Source organism: Labeo rohita, chromosome 20 (assembly GCF_022985175.1).
Source record: "Labeo rohita strain BAU-BD-2019 chromosome 20, IGBB_LRoh.1.0, whole genome shotgun sequence".
In the NCBI taxonomy this organism is placed as follows: domain Eukaryota; kingdom Metazoa; phylum Chordata; class Actinopteri; order Cypriniformes; family Cyprinidae; genus Labeo; species Labeo rohita.
Window position 1 is genome coordinate 2,118,602 of NC_066888.1, and position 22,569 is coordinate 2,141,170.

General features: G+C 36.6%; 1 protein-coding gene across 1 annotated transcript; it reads right to left on the reverse strand.

Moving 5' to 3' along the window:
* Window positions 1-834: 834 nt before the first annotated feature.
* Window positions 835-19,762, reverse strand: tube1 (tubulin, epsilon 1). The gene is made up of 12 exons (XM_051138922.1): window positions 19,744-19,762; window positions 19,562-19,635; window positions 18,365-18,417; window positions 18,176-18,221; window positions 17,678-17,793; window positions 11,637-11,758; window positions 11,376-11,563; window positions 10,771-10,943; window positions 10,405-10,545; window positions 6,903-7,043; window positions 5,469-5,643; window positions 835-1,774 (listed from the first exon to the last, which is right to left on the reverse strand). Exons 1-12 carry the CDS (start codon window positions 19,760-19,762, stop codon window positions 1,625-1,627), a joined length of 1,398 nt encoding a protein of 465 aa, XP_050994879.1. The 3' UTR covers window positions 835-1,624.
* Between the last annotated feature and the right edge of the window lie 2,807 nt (window positions 19,763-22,569).

Consider the following 22,569-nt stretch of genomic DNA (forward strand, 5'->3'; position numbering starts at 1 on the left):
TCTCGCAATAACTACAAAACGACATAGAATAGTGCATAAGTATGTGAACTGGGATGCACCTTAAGCATCCCTTGGGTCAAAGCAGAGAATGCAATGTATACTTTTTTGCCTTATTTGAATTTGTCCATGCGTAGATGTGTCTGCGTTCACATATTTGAGTAGAGTATGATTCGGCCCTAAACGCACAAATGTACAAACAAATTAAAACCAGTGTTTTACTCTGTTGTTTGGAATACAGCAAGTGAACAAGAGGGGAGATATTTTTATAAACACTTAAATGAAGCAATGTCATGTTAATACACATCTCACGTTCCTCTGACACATGTATAGCAAATTCTCAGGTCACAGGTGTTCACCTGGGTGTGAAGAACCTGTAGAGATTTGATGAACTAAACTGAACTGTAGAGATGAACTTGATATAACTGACATTTAAAACAGATATAACATCAGCTCAGAGGTTAAGCAATAGCATATTTATAAAATGCATATGAAAAGGTCAAATAAAAAAAAAAGATTTATTTAAGTAAGCATATGCTAACCATTATTCTGGAGCAAAGCTTAACCAACTAGATCACTATAATGGGAATATAAGAATGAATATATTTTCCCTAACTATAGAAGGAATCAACAAAGGAAAGCATTAATGTGGTGCAGTACGGGAAAGTTAATATCAATATAAGTAATATATCCAGGAACAAACTGTATCAGGAGTCATATGAACTTGGAGAGTCTGAACTCCCTTTGGTTGCTGGCACATTGCTGTGCATTTCCATAAAGCTGAACTCTCTTGAAGCTGTCAACTCTCATTGAAAATGAATGACTTCAAACTTGTAATAAATCTCAAAAAGTAAGCTGTTTAATGAATATATTGTGTTGTTTCTGATTCAGTTTTTAAAATCTCTTTTCTGTAAACATTACAACATAACACTAGCTACATATAATACATATTACAACTACATTGTCACTTCTGAGTGCATGTAATGTCTGCAGTAGTAATCATATTGATTGAATCAGTGCTGACATTGATTCAGCAAAGTGACATGACTTTTTGCTTAAGTCAAATTCAGAACTTTTTTTTTTTTTTACAAAAATTATTATAATTAAGACAGATTTCACCTACATTTAAGAGTGCCCATACACAGGACACGTTCACTCTATCAGCATACACACACTCAGATGCACACAGTACAGGACACATTCACTATAGAAAGAGTGCAAAAAATTGAATGCAAATTAATGCAAATAAATTATTCAAAATACACGGTGAATTAGAAAAAAGGCGACTCCTGAGTATTGAACTCCCAACACGTCAGTTGCAACAAAAACAGTGTGCAAGCTTGTTACAATTATTACATTTATCTGCAGGCACCAGAAAAAAAGGTGTTTAGGTGTTTTTCATTGAGAGCAGTGAGTCTTAGGCAAGAGCTGGACAATTATGCTTCTGAGATGCCCTGTACCAACTGATTTTAAAGGGATAAATTAAAGCAAAAATACAACTACCGTTAAAAAAAAAAAAAAAAAAAAAAAAAAAAAAGAAAGAGACATTTTACAATGGTCCAAACATATTAAAGATTCATTTTAAGTACATGTAGAAGTGATTTATCACTTTGTCTATACACACAGTTCAGGTTGCAATGGTGAGCCTGGGTGCGTTGGGCATGAGAGGGCTTTCCAGGTGTGTGTATTCTTCAATTAAAGCTGAGATAGATGACAGTGCCTCACTGAATCCAGCCAACTCCATGCCGTCAACTGCTAGATAGTGATGCAAGTGAGCCTGTGAGGAGCATGACAAACACCATTAACATACAGTGCCCACAAATATCAACAACGCTATGTCTATACAAACCACATCTTCATCTACAAACCATCTAGCTTTTATTGAAACATATCAAAGGTTTGTGAGGCATGGGCGTCGGAACCATTGAATGCAGGTGGGACAGGACCCACCCACTTTTGAAGACCAATGATATTGGACCCACCCACTTTTACCATCTCTAATTTGGCGAATATGTCTGCGCACTTATAGAGCGCCATCAGTCAAATCCATTCCACATGACGAATGCGCTAATAGATTAAGCTCTATGTTCATGCATATGAACAGGCAGCATCTGGGGTGGAGGAGCGGGCGCGGGCGCATCAGGCACAATCATCAAACATATTTCAAAGGAAGCGGGGGCCACGGTCCTGACCGCATCGCTGTCTTTACTGGGTGTGTTTAGGGAATATTCGCCCCTGCTGCACTCCTGTAATACAGCAAAGTAAACAAAGCATCTGAGCATATCTGCTGCTCAGATACAACTAAGCCTACCCGATACTTTATTCAAACTTTTCGATCATTTCCTTCATTTTTATTTTTATTGAAAACAAATGCCTTTCCGATGCAAAATGAGATGTGAAAAAGCAAAAGAACGATTTGGGCAACAGGCGGACGCGAACTCGGGTCGTTTGCATCAAAAAATACTAGCTGTTCGCTTAACCGCTTACGCCACTGGAAACGTGGTCAAAACAGCTGTCTTTTCTAATGTTGTGACATTAGTGGGTAGAGGTAATATATATAATAAAAGGCACCAGACTACAGAAAATGGCATATACTCCAGTAATTTTTGGGGGGGCAGGACCCACCCACATTTATTTTGCTTCCGACACCCATGTTGTAAGGTATTACAAACTGTGTGTGTATGAAGAGTTCAGCTACAAAATCCTCCAAATCCATCTAACGTCTTTCTTTAAAAAATGCATTTTTATCAGTCTCCGATGTATAGGTTTCTATGTAAGTACAGGTATGTATTTTGGGCTGGGATTTTAGTGAGTTTGAAGTAAAAGTATTTGATGGACGTATAATAAGTGTCAAGAGCATTCACTCAGTATCATTTTTGACCGAGACATCTTTTAGGGGGTTTTGCATCTATATATACATACTGCTCAAAAAATTAAAGGAACACTTCGAAAACACATCAGATCTCAATAGGGAAAAATATCATGCTGGATATCTATACTGATATGGACTGGGTAATGTGTTAGGAAATTAAGGATGCCACATCATTTGATGGAAATAAAACTATCAACCTACAGAGAGCTGAATTCATAGACACCCCAAAAATCAAAAGTGAAAAAAATGATGCAGCAGGCTAGTCCATTTTGCTGAAATTTCATTGCAGCAACTCAAAATGATACTCAGTAGTTTGTATGGCCCCCAAGTGCTTGTATGCATGCCTGACAATGTCAGGGCTTAGTGCTAATGAGACGACGGATTGTGTCATGGGGTATTTCCTCTCAGATCTGGATCAGGGCTTCACTGAGCTCCTGGACAGTCTGAGGTGCAACCTGGCAGTGTCGGATGGAGCAGAGGGGTTCTATTGGATTTAGGTTAGGCGAGTGTGGGGGCCATTCAATGGTATCAATTCCTTCATTCTCCAGGAACTGCCTACATACTCCCACCACATGAGACCAGGAGAAACCCAGGTCCCACTGTACCAGCGTAGGGTCTGACAATGGGTCCAAGGATTTCATCCTGATACCTATTGGCAGTCAGGGTGCCACTGTCTAGCCCAGGGGTGCCCAACCCTGTTCCTGGAGATCTACCTTCCTGCAGAGTTTAGCTCCAACCCTGATTAAACACACCTGTCTATAATTGTCAAGTGCTCCTTCAGATCCTAATTAGTTGGTTTTGGTGTCTTTGATCAGGGTTGGAGCTGAACTCTGCAGGAAGGTAGATCTCGAGGAACAGGTTGACCCTGGTCTAGCCTATAGAGATCAGTGCATCCCTCTATGGATACGCCTTCCCCAGACCATCACTGACCCACCACCAAACCGGTCATGCTGAACGATGTTACAGACAGCATAACATTCTCCACAACTTCTCCAGACCCTTTCATGTCGGTCACATGTACTCAGGGTGAACCTGCTCTCATCTGTGAATAGCACAGGGCGCCAATGGCAGACCTGCCAATTCTAGTGTTCAATGGCAAATGCCAATCCACGGTGCCAGGCAGTGAGCACAGGGCCCACTAGAGGATGCCGGGCTCCCAGGGCACCCTCATGAAGTCTGTTTCTGATTGTTTGGTCAGAGACATTCACACCCATGGCCTGCTGAAGGCCATTTTGTAGGGCTCTAGCAGTGCTGTTCCTGTTCCTCCTTGCACAAAGGAGCACATACTAGTCATGCTGGTGGTTTAAGGACCTTCTACAGCCCTGTCCAGCTCTCCTAAAGTAACTGCCTGTTTCCTAGAACCTCCTCCAAGCTCTTGAGACTGTGCTGGGAGACATAAGAAAAAAATCTAGCAATGGCAAGTACTGATGTGCCATCATGGAGGAGTTGGACTGCCTGTGCAACCTCTGTACGGTCCAGGTATCACCTCATGCTACCAGTAGTGATACTGACCCTAGCCAAATGCAAAACTAGTTCTATATTCTAAAAAAAAAAACAGTCAGAAAAGATGAGTAGTGAAAAAATTACAGTGGCCTCCACCTGTAAAACCATTCCTGTTTTGGGGATCGTCTCATTGTTGCCCATCTAGTGCACCTGTTGTTAATTTCATTAACACCAAAACAGCTGAAACTGATTAACAACTCTCTCTGCTACTTAACTGACCAGATTAATATTCCAGGAAATTAACTGACTTGATGCTATACTCTGATTAGTGTTCCTTTAATTTGTTTAGCAGTATATTAGTAGTAAAATCTATATATTGACTATTATGTGATGATTAATAATCTTCGTCTTTCCTTCTTGTGACAGGGCAATCCAAACCGAAGATACAAAAGCACACCTGAGGTGTAATGGTGATAATTCATCAATAGTACATCATAAACAATATAAATTTATGGTATTCATTAATTATGAACTGCTCCTGAACCACGAGCCAGTATTAGAACTTGCAACAGTGCCACATTTTTACTGTATTAATGTGCAGCACAAATATATTTAATGAAATCATTTTAAAGTTCAAATCACATTAGTTGTATCACAACGTCTGTTTTTCCTTCCCCAAATTTAAGATGTCTTAATCACATAATATAGACATGTGATTATAATATCCTTACAACTGCATTTGGGATTTTTTGAAGCCACATTTAAACTGCATTTTGAAAGTTCAAACTCGGGACACCATATCAGTCCATTATATAGAGAAAAATGCTGAAATGTTTTCCTCAAAAAACATAATTTCTTTACGACTGAAAAAGAAAGAAAGACATCCAAGAACATGTTGGATGACAAGGGGGTGAGTAAATTATTTGTATATTGTTGTTCTGGAAGTGGACTTCTCCTTTAAACTTAAATTATTTCAGCAATGTTTGGTAGGATTAACGCTGCTCAGTTTACACACTTTACTTTTAACTTGAAAGCCCAACACATAACATGAAACCTTTACTCCCCCCTAAACTCTGTCAGTGCATGTCTGTGCATTAAAAATGATCTAAATGTAATGTGATTTGCTATTGATATCCAGTGGTCCTTTAAGACACACCTTTCTACGGTACAGCTTCACAAAACGCTCTCTTAGGTCAAAGAATGTGGATTTCACGCAAGTGTTGTTTGCTAAGGCCAACAGAGAATGTGAGTGACACACAGGAGGGACTGAACACAGACTAGTCTTCCATCCTTCCTGATTCCATGGGACAAATGGAAGGGTGGGTTTTAACCTAATGAAAAAAAAACAACAGATTATTCTGAACTTGAAAATGAAGAGAGAAATAAGTACATCATCATGGATCATTTACAGTAAAAAGATGCACTGAGTCTAAAAAAAATGCAAGACAAGAAGTACAAAAATTAGCAGTACAAAACTCCAAATGCACCCTTAGAGATTAAAGCAAAAAAAAAAAAAAAACCTTCAGACTTTTATAACTGAAAAATCATAATCTAAGTATTTGAGAAGATGGTGAGACTCTTCCATTACCTTATTCTATTTCTAAACCTTTCTATGTTAGAACCTTTTCTATTACCTAGAAAACATAGAAATATGTTTGTGTACTGTCAAATACTTTTTGCAATAGTTAACACTTCTTTTGGTCATTTAACCATCTACAGTAAGTAACTTTTCAGTGCATATGTTTTTTATTTATTTTGTAAGTGAATATGTTTTTTATTTATCTTGCAACAACAATCAATGTTTTAAGCAAAACAATCTGCAATTCTTCAAATTAGTCGATTGTTTTCATATATTACAAAACCAAGACTTGGGTTATCTTAGTAGAAAAAAAAACAATACAGATATTAAAATTAAAAACTGGAAATCCACAGAATTTTCCCATCACTGAAGTGGCCACGTTTGGCACGATATCTGCACAAAAAACTACCTTTATAATCAAAGAAGCTGTCAGCATTACAAATTAAATTGCTGACATCGTATCTGCAATTTATTTATCATGAGAATTCATTAAGTGAGCATGCACTCTCTATAGTGTTTTTTTTAGCAGATTTCTTCTTTACCTGTGACTAATCTAAATGCCTCTTATTGGCTAGTATAGATACATGTGTGCTTTGTTGTAATGCTCAATGCATAAAAAGAAATCTTTGATGCCACGTGAGCAGCTCTAAATATTACATTTATATTGATTATTACATTTGTATTCATTTTCTTATTAGTTTAATTATGCTGGGTTTTGCTATTCCGCCATTCCTTGAATTTGGCCCAAGCCCCCATTAATGATCTGATATATGATCTCTATCATGCATCCAGTTGATGTAAATCCACTGCAGCAACAAAGAACTTTAATCCCTGCACTATACATCCCTTAGGTGGGATCATGCAGTGTGTGATCAGAAACCAGCTGTATGTAGACTGTATACAAGGCAGCTTACTAGGGTTTGGACAGAGTCACAGAGTGAGAAAAATGTATATTATAATGGATAAAAAGAAGACAAAACAAGAGTAAATCAAAATAAGGGAAAGACAAACCTCTCAATATTTCGACGCAGATCTGACAACTGAACATCTCCACGCAGCATAAGAGCACAGGCCAGATACAGGTTGTGTTTGGGGTCGGCTCTGATTAGCTGATGCTCCTTACTGAATGCGTCTGAGAACATTTGATCCAGTCTAAAGAAAACAACACAGTATCCACTTGGTGATGACAAAACACACATGAAGAGTTTTTTTCATATAAAATCTCTCCCTTCTATGCAGAGTTGTTTGCATGGGGGACACCTGGGAACATTATCCAAGGACCTGCAATGAGCAGGTGCCCTCTAAGGTTCCTGTGGCAGAGCTATATAACTTAAGGCAAGCACACTACACTGTTTGTTTCACTGACTTGCTTTCAAATACATACAAATGTTGGAGACCAGAAACATGCTACATGAAACAGTACAGTAGTATATTCTGCATAATGTTGTGTAATTTGTTTTTAAAAAAGATGCTGCAGATCTGGAGTTCCTAAATAGTGCATCCCCCACACCAGTGGATTTCAGCCCTGTTCTTAAAGCAGCTTCAACAGTGCACATTTCGCCTGTCTCCTTAATCAAACACACCTGATTCTGAGTCTTTCACACCCCAACTAAGCAAGCTAGAAGCAGACAATGGCAAGGAACCCAAACTACTTTAAGTGACAGAAATGTTAAAGAAAAAAAACAAAAACAAAAAAAAACCCAACAACAACAACAACAACAACCACCTTTGGAGAAACCAGGTTCAGTCATCAGCATTGATTCCGTGCGACTAAAGTATGATTACGACAATAAGTAGGTCCTGACACTTTATCTACTGTAACTTCAATAGAGTTTAGGGTATATAAAAAGCTAGTCCTAATGCATCTTTTTAATTTTTCAGGTGGATGTAAAAATAACCAGCAATTATCTGCAGACAGTACTGATTAAGATAGAAAATCAACAAATTATTTAAAAGTTTTTGAAAATATTACAACACCTCCCCCTTTGTCCTCCAGATGAGGCTCATATTAACAACAATAACCCTTTAAAATACTCATTTAGAAAGTAATCTTTAAATGTATGAAAAGTGACAATGTGGTTTTCAACCAATGAAAATGGCTCAAATACAACAAATTGGACAATGGATTGCATGAAGGCCAAAGTATACTTCGGCCGTCCGCATCCATGCACTGTCTGCATAACTTAATTTCCGTCATCATGTGAGCTCGCGGACAGCTGCGTATAACAGCGCATGTGCAAGAAAAATGCAGCAGGGATGCAAGAGTCCAAACAAATGTACTGCGCATGTATCAAACTCAGCAATCATGCTCATCCATGGATGAGTATGCTTTGAAAGCTGTACAGACGCGGCTGTGCACAAGACAGAACGGAATGCGGAAAGTGAAGTATACCGAGACCTTTAGGCTCCCCATGCCTCTGGGATTGAAAGATTATATGGCCTAGAAAATGAAGACTCTGGAAAAAAAATTGAGCTAGAATTTAAAATTATATGATATGTTTAACACTTTGTGAGTTACAGGTCTGCAAACTTTGGAAAAAGAAAATTTATGGCAATTTCTTTGATAGAGGGAAACAAGATGCATTTCTAGTTTTAACATGATTTGTTCTTCAGAAATTCTTTTTTAAAAGAAATCATTTGTTTGCAAAGTGTTTTTTGGCCACCGAATGCGTGTACAATTTACCAATTTACTCTTGGATCCATAGTTATATTCTAATATCACTGAAATGGAATCCACATAGAGCCTTAAAAATTAAGATGCCAAAAGGAAAAAAATCTAAAAGGGCATTACGATATCTTTAATACTTAATTAAAAAAAAGAGAAAAAGAAAGAAAGAAAGAAAGAAAAAGAAAGAAGGAAAAAAAGTGCTTTTCCCCCATTTTTGAATGGTCACTATTGGCATGTAATGCAACAAAGATTGCTAAAGCCAAAAGATTTTACTAATAGACCTACCAATCTCTGTGTGAAAGTAGAAAGATGGCAGCATCATGTTGGAGCCATTTTTACCTTCCCGTAATTTAGCTTTGAATCTCAGGTGAAAATTGTAATTTTGACCCCTCTCTACAGGACAGTAGATTAAATATAACATCCATGACATTTAATATTTTGACGTTCATTACTATACATGTTTATCTTTCTTCAGAAACAAAAAATGAGCAGGGGATGTTTTAGAAATTTGTTGATTTGACACAGAATGACCCTATAATAACATGAATTGGTTTCTCACGCTTGAAGGAGAAGTCCACTTTCAGAACAATAGCTTACAGATAATGTACTCACCCCCTTGTCATCCAAGAAGTTCGTGTCTTTCTTTCTTCAGTCATAAAAAAAATTATGTTTTTTGAGGAAAACATTTCAGGATTTTTCTTCATATAACGGACTGCTATGGTGCCCCAAGTTTGAACATCCAAAACGCAGTTTCAATGCGGCTTCAAACGCGGTTGTAAATGATCCCTGCGGAGGAAGAAGGGTCTTATCTAGCCAAACAATAGGTTATTTTCATTTAAAAAATACAATTTAAATACTTCTTAATCTTAAACGCTCGTCTTGTCCTGCTCTGCCCGCACTCCGTGTATTCTGGTTCAAGACAGTTAGTGTATGTCAAAAAACTGTCAAAATGTCAAAACAATCATATTTGCTCCCTCAACTTCAAAAATCATTTCAAAATCATCCTACATCGCTGCAGAAGTACAGACCCAGTCTTTGCAAAGTGAACAAAAAAAAAACAGTGAAATAGAACGTTTTGACATTGAGCGTTTGACATTAAAAAAAGTTTATAAATTGTATTATTTTTATGAAAATAGCCGATTGTTTTGTAAGGTAAGACTCTTATTCCTCGGCTGGGATTGTTTACAACCACATTTGGGATCGTTTGAAGCCACATTTAAACTGCATTTTGGAAGTTCAAACTCGGGGCACCACATCAGTCCATTATATGGTAAAAAAAAAAACTCCTGAAATGTTTTCCTTTACAACTGAAGAAAGAAAGACATGAACATCTTGGATGACAAGGGGGTGAGAACATTATCAGTAAATTGTTGTTCTAGAAGTGGACTAAAAAACTAGAAGTTCTAGAAGTGGGGAAAAAAAAAAAAAAAAAAAAAAAAAAAAAAAACACTTAAAGACTACTTAAATACATTCATAAATGCAAAATATACATTCACACAATCAACAATTCCTTAATTAATGATCTCCTTAACTGATGGTATAATAATTTGGCTGTCCTTCCTTGCACCACTTTCAGTATCCAACAACTGCATACTGGGAAAACCCTGCAAGACTTGCTGTTTTGGAGATGCATCTCCGAAACAGCAACAACACTATATAGACATCACTATTTACACTATGTCACATAGACAGGGAGTATTTCTGGCATAGCTACAAAATAACAACATTCAGAAACCTACCTGATCTACAAATTAGTAATTTGTTTTATATATACATACATATATATATATAAATAATGCAATCTCAGGATATTTGTATATTTATAGAAATAATTAAATGACAAACCTGCGTGGTGGTACGTTGACATCAGCAAGTGTGTATAGAGGAGTTAGACTGGACACAAGATAGTGTAACCGTGGGAATGGAACCAAGTTCATGGCTATCTCATTCAGATCCATGTTGAGAGAGCCCTCAAACCGTGCTGAACTGCAAGAGGAGAAATTAATTAAATATAATTAAATTAATGAGAAAATCTAATTAAATTAGTGTCAAAGGGTCAAAGACAACAGATGGCCAGTTATATATATGCCTATTTTTATGTAATGACCTTAACAGCCATAACCGTATTAGAAATTATCCACCAAATGAAAACTATAAACCAGTACAAAAACGTTTAGCAGATAATGTTCAGTCTCATAAAGCATTTAGTACCTGGTAATATTAAGAAGTAGATTGGCCACAATGTTGTTCATGGCATCAAAAGGTTTCTCAACCTTCACCACCCCTCCTTGTCCTGATATGATGGTACAGTCCTTCTTAATGGTACAGCCTGGTTTGCCAGTGTTGGACATATGCTGTATCTTACCAACAATATCCACCAGAGACTAGAATAATGGTAGAGAACAGTAATTGATATTTTCATGATAAATTGAGCCATTGAGCCACTAGTGTTTTCCATACATTGATTTATATGTGGCGGTCCACCACAATATCAAAACTAACCACCACAAATAGATTTTCAGAAAGTCTTTGACTTCGTTGAATAAACATGAGCACTGTGCGTTTCAAAATCAAAACGCGGTGCATGGGTTTACGTGAATTTATCTTTGAAGGAGCTTTGTATGATGAACAAACTGATATTTAAGACATTATTAAAATCTTTCCATCCAGTTTGTCTAGTTTAGTAATGAGACATGTGAGCAATGTTGTTAAGCATCATTGACGTCAAATATGGTGTAACGTGTCTTCACATGCTTTGTTAGAATATACATGACTGCAATTAGGATTTGAGAGCCATGATGCCAGGAGAAGGATACCTGGTTATCGACCGGCAAGACACAGTCTGCGTGTTCTGTGAGTTCTTTCATGGCTAGGACGCTGTTGTAAGGAGAGGTGATGACATCATCTTCTGCTGTAGGGTAAACAGAGGTCACTATCCGATACACCTCTGGGAACTCGTCTTCTAGAAGCTTCAACACAAATGTGCCTAACCCCGAACCAGTACCTAAACAACACAAATGTCAGCCCATATTTTTCAGCAACCAACATGAGTAACATGACAGACATCTGAAGCTTACCTCCTCCCATAGAATGAATTAGGAAGAAGCACTGAAGGCAATCACAGTGTTCTGCAGCCTTGCGGACCTGATCCACAATCTGCTCTCTGTAGGCCAAGCCATATGTGTGATGCCCGACCGCCCTAGTCATAGACCAATCACATCATCAGTCACTGATCAAGTCAAAAAACAAAACAAAAACAAAAACAAAAACTAAAACAAAAAAACAATGCATAACTAAAAATATTCTGTCATTAACTAAAGAATAGGATGCAAATTAAAAATCAGCCCTCTGCGAACACTGCTCGTCTAACCTGGAAATAATCCTTGAAAGCATTTGTTATGATAACTAAGTTTAGCATGTATTGTTTTAAAAGTTAATAACCACATTTAACATTAAAACCTTTAATGATTTTGGTGAACAGACATTTATTTTTTTAAAACTACAACAGCAAGGCAACGTGACAATGTCTGACTCAATTTTGGCCTTAGGTTATGACTGGATGGTGTCATTTCAATCAAAATAATAGTTTCTGAATATCTGTCTAAAATGACAAGCAATTGACCTTGAGCACTGATACATGAAGAACTACTTAAACAGTCAAGAACTATAAAGTATGACTGTTTAGTAACATGCCTGGAGGCTGTCAGGAGCTTCTGAAGTATAAAAAACACATAGGGGTGTGTCAACCACATAAAGAATAGTAACTTAGACCCGGTTTACATCTGGTATTAAGATGCATCTCAGGTGATCTGCGACAAGTGATCAGAGACATGTTTACAAGTTGCAGTTACATGCATGTGATCAGATTTCCAGGGAGGGTGACAATGAAACAAATCCTCATGACTGCATACATCATGTCAAAACACAGGCAACAAAGTGAAGTTTTAAGTTTTAAGCCTTATTTTATCACTGTAGTTGACTCGAGAACTTGCTTTGACTACTTGAGCTTATAAGCTACAAATCTACAAATGCAGCGTGATTACACGCTTGACCCAATATGGTTGAAAGTGAACCAGCTCAAAACATTTTAGACCTTGTTTACATCCCTCTATAGCATCGTCTACTTGTTATTGGATCAACTAAAACATTTTACAATGTCTAAACAGGGCCATAGCCATATCATAGAGGAGGGAATGAAGATATTTCTTGACAAGGTATTCTTGTGTTCTTGACAAATGATGTTATTCTGGCTGAAGCATTAACATTTGCATTAACATATCTATGTGTGTTATGGAATGGGTTATAAGTCGTAATATTTTTATTTCTGGTCTGCATTCAATCACTTTGATTATTAGGAGCAAAGACCAACTCAAACACATGCCCAAATAGTGGAGGATTTAAGAGCATAAATATTATCATGACAAATTATGTAATTTTCAAATGAAGCTGGGTGATATAAGGGGAAAATGCCAGTAACTAATCACAAATCAGTTTATTATACAAATGCATTTTTAATTGATTTCACTGTTCACATATTTTTTTTTTTTTTTTTTTTTTTTTTTTCCAAACTAATCAAAATATTTTTTGTCAAAACAATGCATGTAAAATCCTTAATGTTGGCTTAAAACCTATGTGGAAGCGTTTACTTTTCTCATAACTTCAATGACTATAGATACATTTTGTCATAAAGGTTTAACAATAAAACTTTTTTTAGTCCTTGCACCAGAAGTGCTGCCTACTTCATTTTCAAGTAGATAAGGATGAACAAACTGTTGATTTACGTATGAGCAGGCAGTTTTGTGCTGATGTATTAATCTCTATTAAGTAGTATAGAGGAGTAAAACCAGTTATTTTGGCTGCTTGGTTTCAATAAAAGCGGTTTTGGACTAACAATGAAGCGTCAGTATGTTTTTACTGTACAACTCTGTCAAAAGATTTGCTACAATGAGTGTCAAAATTCGAATTCTCAATTTATGATCACATTTATGAACTTACAACCTTGTAACAACCTCACTTGTGTATACTAAATCACTTTTTAGGCCACTGATATATTACTTACTGCATCTTTAATAAGGTACAGTAGTCATTGCTGATTGAGGCATGTATGACTAGCACGCTAATTTGACTTCTTGATGATACTGACACATAGAGATGTGAGGTAGAATGCTATACAAAACCAGGGCCACTGTATAAGTATACTCTATTTGATAGACACAAGCAGATTAGAAAGCTATGACTAATAAAAAAATTTTTTGTTTGTTTTTTAAGTCAACACATGAGTGCATTGTTGTTTTTACTAATTCATAGGTTTACTCAACACTGTGTCAGTAGCTGACGCTACAGGAACACCCTTCAGGTGTCACAAGATGGTTCATGGTTGGAACTGAACTCTGCAGGTAGGTAGATTTCCGGGAAAAGGATTGGGCACCCCTGTTCATGCCAATTCACTGGTTGATGGCGCAAGCACTACCCTCCAAGGCACCATGTCACCAGTGCCTCAAAAGGACACGCTTGTGTTATTATGAGTGAGGATGTGCACAGTAAGTGCATTTAGTGCTTGGGTGTTTCACAGCTCATTAACCTCCCACACTGCAATAACTTTAAAACGAAAGTGCTTCTTTTGGGGCTCACAAAGGAAAACCAGATTTTGAGCTATGTGACATTGCTATGTTCTTTGGCCAGCTCATGGCTCGCTTACACCAAGCAGTATGGTTCAGTACAGCACAGCACGCAATTATTTTTGTTTCCATTGTCAGAAGTTGTGAATGGTACCAAAATAGCAAACTGTATTTTGTAATTTTATATTTTCACACAGACAATAGGCGTTTCTCAATATGCATTCTTGTCTGTTCTTGTGGACTTATATATACTTACACTTATATATATATATTATATAGAAATGTCATTGCCCAAAAATCAACATAACTTTCTAAATATTTCTGTTATTGTGTCATGAAATGTACTTTTAAGAGTTTTCCAGGCGAGAAGGTAGTTCTTTAAAACATTTGCCACTGGCTCTGATGTCTCTGTAGTGATTAAACATGAGATACAATTCATTCTGGTTATATCTAACAGGCAGTCGTTGACCTCATGAATCTATTATTTGTTCCTGGTCATATCGTTTTGGCTGAGCACAAAGTTATGTTTAACTATATATATTTATTTGAACTTTGCAGTACAGCGCTGACTTTGTAGCATACGTCTGACTAAATTTCTTTGCTTTTGTCTTTATTTCCACTTATATAAGCCTCTTGTACTTTGTACTTATATTTTTATAACGGCTATTATTGTTAATTGAAACTGACATTTAACAAAAAGAGGCAGAGTTGTGCTGTATGCTAATCAAGGTTATTATGGTTTTGCATTTTACATTTTTGTGACGGTTAAAAAAAATCATAAACATGGCATGTCCCCCCTGTCCACAGTGGAAATTACACCCCTAAGTGCATTTAATTGGGCCCCTCAGTCAAAATCGTGGACTATTAGTTACGAGTCCTCCAATAATTCTGGGCCCCCTGTACTCGGTCATTTTCCCCCTCCAGCGACACCCCTTCTCAGGTAGATCTGCTTGTTTTGGAGGCTGGTTCTATAAAGAATGAGATGCTGCTTAGCTCTGCCACACTACTTTGTTACTGCTCTGAATCCTACATAGAAAATTCGGAGGTGTGTGTCCATTTAATTCATGGCTGATGCAGCATCTCTAAAGGCAGCACTTGTGTCATCAGCCAATAAATTTGCATGATTATATACAGGCTTCAGACAATTGTCACACCTGAAGGGCATTTCTATAACCTTAGCTACTGACACAGTGTCTTGTTTCCTACTCAGGGAACCAGGTTTACATATGTAACTCAATTTCCATTACTTTTTTTACGTTTACATTTAATTATTTAGCAGACGCTTTTATCCAACGCGACTTATAAATGAGGACAACAGAAGCAATCAAACCAACAAAAGCACAGCAGTATATGTGCTATATATGTGTTACAAGTCCTTGATATTAAAACCCAATACACGTAGCAAGGTTTTTTTTTATATATACCAAAAAGAAGAGAGTGAGTGTTAAAGGATCAAGTTTTTCTTTTTATGATAAATAAAAAGAAAACAAGTGGATAAAATAGAAACAAAATAGAGAGTGCAAGTGTTCAAGGTCAGGTGTCTTTAGCCCTTTCTTGAAGATGGCTGAAGACTCAGCTGCTCGAATCAAGTTGTGCAAGTCACCAGCAGAGAACAGACAGAGTAACTCTGTCTCTACACCGGACGCGAGCGGCACAGCACAACGAAATACAGTAGAACCCATTTTAATCAGTGATGCCATCTACACGCAACATGACAAATCCCTGACAGTAAACTGCTGCCGTACTCACACAAAGTTCAAATGATTTGCAACAGTCGCTTTGTTGTGTCCAGCGCAGACAGACTTCACAGGAACTCTTGCATCCAGTGTAGACTTTCAAAAGTCTGTGAAAGTGATTTTGTGCCATTTTGGAATTTCACTATAATGTGCTGTTCACTTGCAGAATGCAAACTTCTGGAGAGCACAAAAGTCTGAAGTAATGAATTTAGGTAAAAAGGTGCAGAGCCAGTGGTTGTTTTGGAGGCGAACATCAATGTCTTAAATTTTGTGCTATTGGTAGCCAGTGTGACATGCACTTTTTTTGGCTTGTTAAAGAGTACTCTTGCTGCCACATTCTGGATTAGTTGCCGAGGTTTGATAAAACTTGCTGGAAACTTGCCAAGAGAGCATTTCAATAGTCCAGCCTGGACAATACAAGAACGTGAACAAGGAGTTGTGTAGCATAGCAAGGGTCGGATCTTCCTAATGTTGTATAAGGCAAATATGCAGGACTGGGCAGTTCCAACAATGTGGTCTGTGAATTAAGCTGATCATTAATCACATCTCTAAGGTTTCTGGCTGTCCTAGAAGGTGTTATGGATGATAGGCCTAGATAGATAAGAAATTGTGATGAAGTGATGGGTTGGTTGAAACCACAAGCAGTTCTGTCTTGGCAAGGTTGAGTTGAAAGTGATGGTTCTTCATCCAACAAGAAATGCCTTTTAGACATGCATGCTATTTTTGGATCATCAGGATGGAATTAGAGGTACTGTAGAGTTAAGTGTCATCAGCATAGCAGTGATATGAAAAGCCATGTTTCTGAATGACAGGAATTGATGCTATGTAGATAGAGAAGAAAAGCGCTCCCAAAACTGAGCCCTGGGGTACCCCAGTAGCTAGATGTTGCGACTTTGAGTGCAGTTCCTGAGATGAGTCTTGCCATGAGGGCTGACAGGAGCATGCTGTGGTTAACCTTGTCAAAAGGAGCGGACAGATCCAGCAATGATGTTTCTTATGTAGTAGGGATATCCAACCTTGTTTAAAAGCAGAGGGAAAAACACCAGTGTGAAGGGATGTGTTAATGATGTAAGTGTTTTTGTTGTTGTTCCATTGACTCAATTTCTTTTTTGACTGCAATACAATGGCCAGAGACAATGTTGCCATCTTGTGGGCCAGACTAATTAGTGCAAAAAAAAATTTATTCCACACACAATGTATGCATGCCCTAGCATATGTGCAAAAAAATGCTGCATATTTTAGACTTTAGCCACCAGTTAGCATGTGTGCATGGATAGGATGTTGTACAGAGTCTGCACTACAAATGACTTGGGGACAAGATCACATTTTTAAGAGAATTTGCATGAACACTCAGCATGAACTCTCTGGGCTAGAAAATTAGATGAATTTGAGTCCAAGTCCAGTTTTGTACTACACTGTAGTAATGCCCAATAGGTTTTGACAGCAACCTGCAGACATAATTTAAATTTTTTAATTCCACATTAGGAACAAAGGCAATTTTATTTGCTGTGATTTTTTTTTTTTAAGTCTGAAGTTTTCCTTGGTATTGGACTTCAAAATATATATATATATATATATATACACATACATCTGATGTAGTATTGTAGGTATACAATAATCTCCACCTGTTGCTAAGTATATAACATCACATCATCAATCCCTAGGTAGACTGTATCGGTTTTAAAAGCAATCTATGCACATCCACACACTGAACAGAGTATGTAGAAGCTGTGTGACAGAGTTCTTGCCAAGACAGACTCTTACCAGTTGTTCCCTGAACCAGAGACATCACTTATGAGTTGTGTGCTGCTGAAGAGAGAGCGCAACGGTCCCTGCAGAATCTCTCCTAGGACTCCCTCCTCCATGTCCACTAACACAGCCTGCAGACACGCACACAGACACACTTGATTTTCTATTATGTTGGGGACTTACCATTGATTTCTGTTTTTAGCAGAAATGTTCATTTAATCTACTTAAGTACTGGACATTAATCAACTTAGTACTTGGGAGGTAAGATTGTACTATTGTTTTAATTGTTGGTCCATGTATACATGCAAGACTAACAACTTTGGCTGCAGTATATACAGCTTTACTGCTCTTTTAATGTATTTTCTCATGAGAGTCACATTCTATAGGGACTATAGGCCAAACCGCACATATCTCAAACTCTCACAAACACACAACGTACACAAAGTAGCAGCCAAAATCGAATGCCCTGTCTCCATGCCCCAGCTTCAATACATCACCTAACATGGTGCTCACCCTGGCCTTCAGAGCGGTGATCTTGCCCCCTGTGGAGTCTGCTCCTCTACAAATACAACACACACACAAGTACACACATAAGATCCCACAAATAAATCAAGTGGATCAGCAAGGAGAGGAGGATATGTGGACAAATAAAATGACATGAACGGAATAGAAGTGGGTGTAAAGAGAAGAAAGAGAGACTACCTTTGGTCAACATTTCTAAAGAAGCTGCTCAGCGCCTCATCGTAAACACCCATCTGCAGAGATAAAAACAAGATTCAATATAGTAAGCAGGCTTGTCATGCTGTCCATCGGTAAAGTTTGTTTTTAAATTGAGAACAAGCTTGAGAACTGTTATAGAATACTGAAAGTGATGAATGTAGGCCTAAGTTGTTACAAACTTGTGTCATGAACTTCATTTAAACTCTCTCTCTTGGCTTGCTTCCATCAGGGGCAAGTTTTTGCATGAGCATAATATTCAGCACAACCAATTTGGCATGATTTATGCCGGATGCACAACACTTAGATTAAACTGCTAGATTCACATGAATTTGTTTTACAGCACCTTTAAGACCCTTTGGGATGTTCTATGAATGACGTGAGAATCAGTAAATGATAACGGTTTACATTTTTGGGTGAACTATAACTTTAAATAACTGCTCATAGATAAAAACAAAAACAATCCCAGGCATTTATTTAGGCCACTGGCCAGACTGAAGTGTCAACAGATCTAGAAATTCCCTCACAGCACAGTAGTAACAATTTTAGAAAATAACTTTCATGGTGAATCTCATGAAAACAATGCTAACCCCTAATTTATATAACTGTAAAGCAGAATGCTGTACTGTCTTTATGATGGTTTTAATTTAAATTTAATGAAACAGAATTTTTATGTATATTAAACGAAAAATATATCTTCGGCTATTTTCATGGCAAAATCAATTAAAAAAAAACAAGTACAGCAAATACAATAAAAAACCAGCAAACTGGGTTTTTTTTTTAAGCAAAATGCACTTAATTATTTTTTTTTTTTATTACCCTGGATAGAAGACTAAATATCCTTGTCTTTTTACTTATCTAGTAAATGCAACTTGATTTAAGAATTTTAGATATTTTGACTAGAAACAAGTCAAAAATACTAATTAAGATGGGACTTTTTGTATGATGAAATGTGACCAAGATGTGTTCTTGAAAGCCTTAGTGAGATGCACATATTAAATCAAAATCTTACTGGTACTTACTAATTTTCATTTAAAATATAAATATTACATACTCAGTCTACATGTAAAACAGATAGCTTAATGCAAGTCATTAAAAAAATTGAATTAAATAAATAATCATTTAGAAAAAAAGAGCCAAGTACTTTAAAAAACATCTCTATAATGTCATATTATTTCTCACTTGATTGACGTGCGCATGTTCTCTGAGTGCCAGGTCCCAGAAGCGGCAGCCCACCTGATTCCCACACTGACCAACTGAAAAAAAGGCAACAAGAGATATGGCAAGCCGTTCAGGAAATAATTCATGTGTATTGTGTGAATATGGATTGGTTCATTGGTTGAATGAATGGTTTAATGACAGACACATTTGTTTATAATACATCGGTATAATCAGACATATATTAGTTTAGATACATCGGTCTGATCACATGACCATGGGTTTGCTCCTGTATACGTTGGTTTGTTCAAGTAAACACTGGGCTCGTCAAATATGCAATGATTTCCTCGAATATATATCGGTTTCCTCAACTATGTATTGGTTAGTATATACTGGTTTATTCAAGTATATATTGGTTTAGATACATCGGTTTCCTCAACTATATATTGGTTGGTATATATTGGTTTATTCTAGTATATATTGGTTTAGATACATCGGTTTCCTCAACTATATATTGGTTGGTATATATTGGTTTATTCAAGTATATATTGGTTTAGATACATCGGTTTCCTCAACTATATATTGGTTGGTATATATTGTTTTATTCTAGTATATATTGGTTTAGATACATTGGTTTCTTCAACTATGCATTGGTTAGTATATATTGGTTTGTTCAAGTATATATTGGTTTAGATATATATCGGTTTGCTCAACTATGTATTGGTCCCCACGGTCAAGTCAGCCACCACCTAGATTTTACTGCACGTCTGTTAGCGGAATTACGGGATGGATACTTGGAGTGGCCAAAACACTCAGGTATATTTATATTTATAAGATGTATATTTCCGTGGTTATTAATTAAATGTTCCCAAAACCAAGAAAAAACTATCACAAAAATATTAATATTACACAATATAAAAGGTACAGTTATATTTCAATTTAATATATTTTACGTGGAGTTTCTATCTAGCACTCTCTATTCTTATTCTATTTTATCTATTCTTTGTCTATTCTATGTATTTATTTTGTTTTTATTTATTATAAATAATGACCCTTTTATGCATTGTAACACATTAATAATTTCCTGCTTTTTCTACAGGCACTATTAAAATTCCTCCAGAGGTGAAATGAAGTTTGCAATAAAATCTTATTCAGGGTGACCGTGGCTCTGTCTGTGTCAGGTTTTATTATGTTTTCTTTTACAGTTTGGGAGAAAATTAAGGGCAAATTCTGTCAAAATACATTATATAACAGTGGTTCCTAACCACGTTCCTGGAGACCCCTCTACACTGCACATTTTGTATCTCTCCTTTGTCTGACTCACCCATTTCAGGTCTTGGAGTCTCTATTAATGAGCTGATGATCTGAATCGGTGTGTTTAATTAAGGAGACATGAAAACATGCAATGTTGGGGGGTCTCCAGGAATGTGGTTGGGAACCACTGTATTATAACACTGACCATTTCTTGATTTTTAACCAGGCATTATTACAATTCCTTCAGAGGTCAAATACATTTTTTAAAAAAAAAAATCTTATTTAGGGAGACCGTGACTCTGTCTGTGTCAGGTTTTATTGACTTTTATTTTACAGTTTGGGAGAAAATGAAAAACAGATTCTGTTACATTATTAGGAACTTCCCCAAACAGAACTTATTCTCAGCTAAAGGTTTCAGACAACATTCTTCATTATTTTCTGTTTATATATGAAAAACAAAGTAAATGATTTAACTGTAAATTGGTCATGTAGATAAAAGGCCCTATAAATGACCTTTGTGACCTAAGCTGTCATAGCAAGTCAGAAAATTGTGTGTTTTAATGTCTTGGTTGCTTTTCTCAAAACAAGGAGAGAGCACATTTCAGTAAGAAGACATGTCATTCTATTCTATTCAAGTTTCACATGTGGGCCTCATTTAAATCATGTAATGTTTCATACAATAATATTAAATAACAACTTAATAAACCACTTATATAAAGATATATATTGAAGTGGAAGTGGATTCCAGAATTATCACAACAGAAATATAACAAATACAAACCAAAACAAAGGGGGAAAAATAAAATAAAACTGTCTTAAAATGAAAAAAAATGTGCTATTGCAAAGTTTTTTGCTATTGCGAAATTGTCTACGTTACACACATCATTCAAAACTGACAGCTCTTTTGTTTAATTGGGGAAACATTGCCATTTAAATGCCACACATTTACAGATGACCTACACACAAAGTGATCATGTGTGAAAACAGTTTTACATCATTTGTTCACTTTAAAATCAAAACTCAGTGTTTGGAGTAAGAAATTATTTTTAATTTTTTGCCATCACGACCTTCATAAAATATATATTTGCTTCTTCTTGAATAATTATTAATCAAAGTTTTTAATCAAGTTATTACAGGTTTTTTTTCAACTGCTTACACACAAAGTCTTTACTTGTCACGCATTTTCTGAAACCTGACACTCAAACACCAGAACCATACACCAAATCTGCAAAACTATATACTAATTGTTGTTTAATGTACAAAAATGTTAATAATCTTGCACCTTCACCCTTGAAAAAATTGTTTTCTCCTGTGCTGAAAATATACAGCATACTAGAGCCTCATCAAGAGGTGATTGTGCAGCGAATTTTAGAGTTACTGATTTCGGTCACTCAGCTCTTTCTGTAAGAGCTGTTTTACTGTACATGGTATTATATCAATGTTTTTATTTTATAATTTGTTTTGGTACTCTCCTGCCCAGGGACAGCAGATGAAATTTAGTTATGTAGCTAATTCTGGGGCAGTTTTTTTTACTGTCTACGGTCCCTGTCAAATAATGAATTAAAATAAATAAAATAAATAAATAAATAAATTTAAAACACAACACACTCTAGGGGTTATGCGCAACAGACTTCCGTATGCTGCTAAGGTCTTGTTGCTTCTGGTTCACAGGTTTTTTACATTCACCTTGTTAAATATGAAGCTGTTTTACTCAAGATGCCTTCAAAATAAACACTAAAGATAATCATAACCAATGTCCATCACATATGTGGATTGAT

What these genes read in the sequence shown, in the direction of transcription:
- tube1 (XM_051138922.1), bottom strand. An exon ending in CTACTTCTTAATATTACCAG is followed by an intron (nt 10,546 to 10,770) that starts GTACTAAATGCT and finishes CTCCTCTTGCAG; the next exon opens with TTCAGCACGGTTTGAGGGCT. An exon ending in GTCAACGTACCACCACGCAG is followed by an intron (nt 7,044 to 10,404) that starts GTTTGTCATTTA and finishes TGTTTTCTTTAG; the next exon opens with ACTGGATCAAATGTTCTCAG.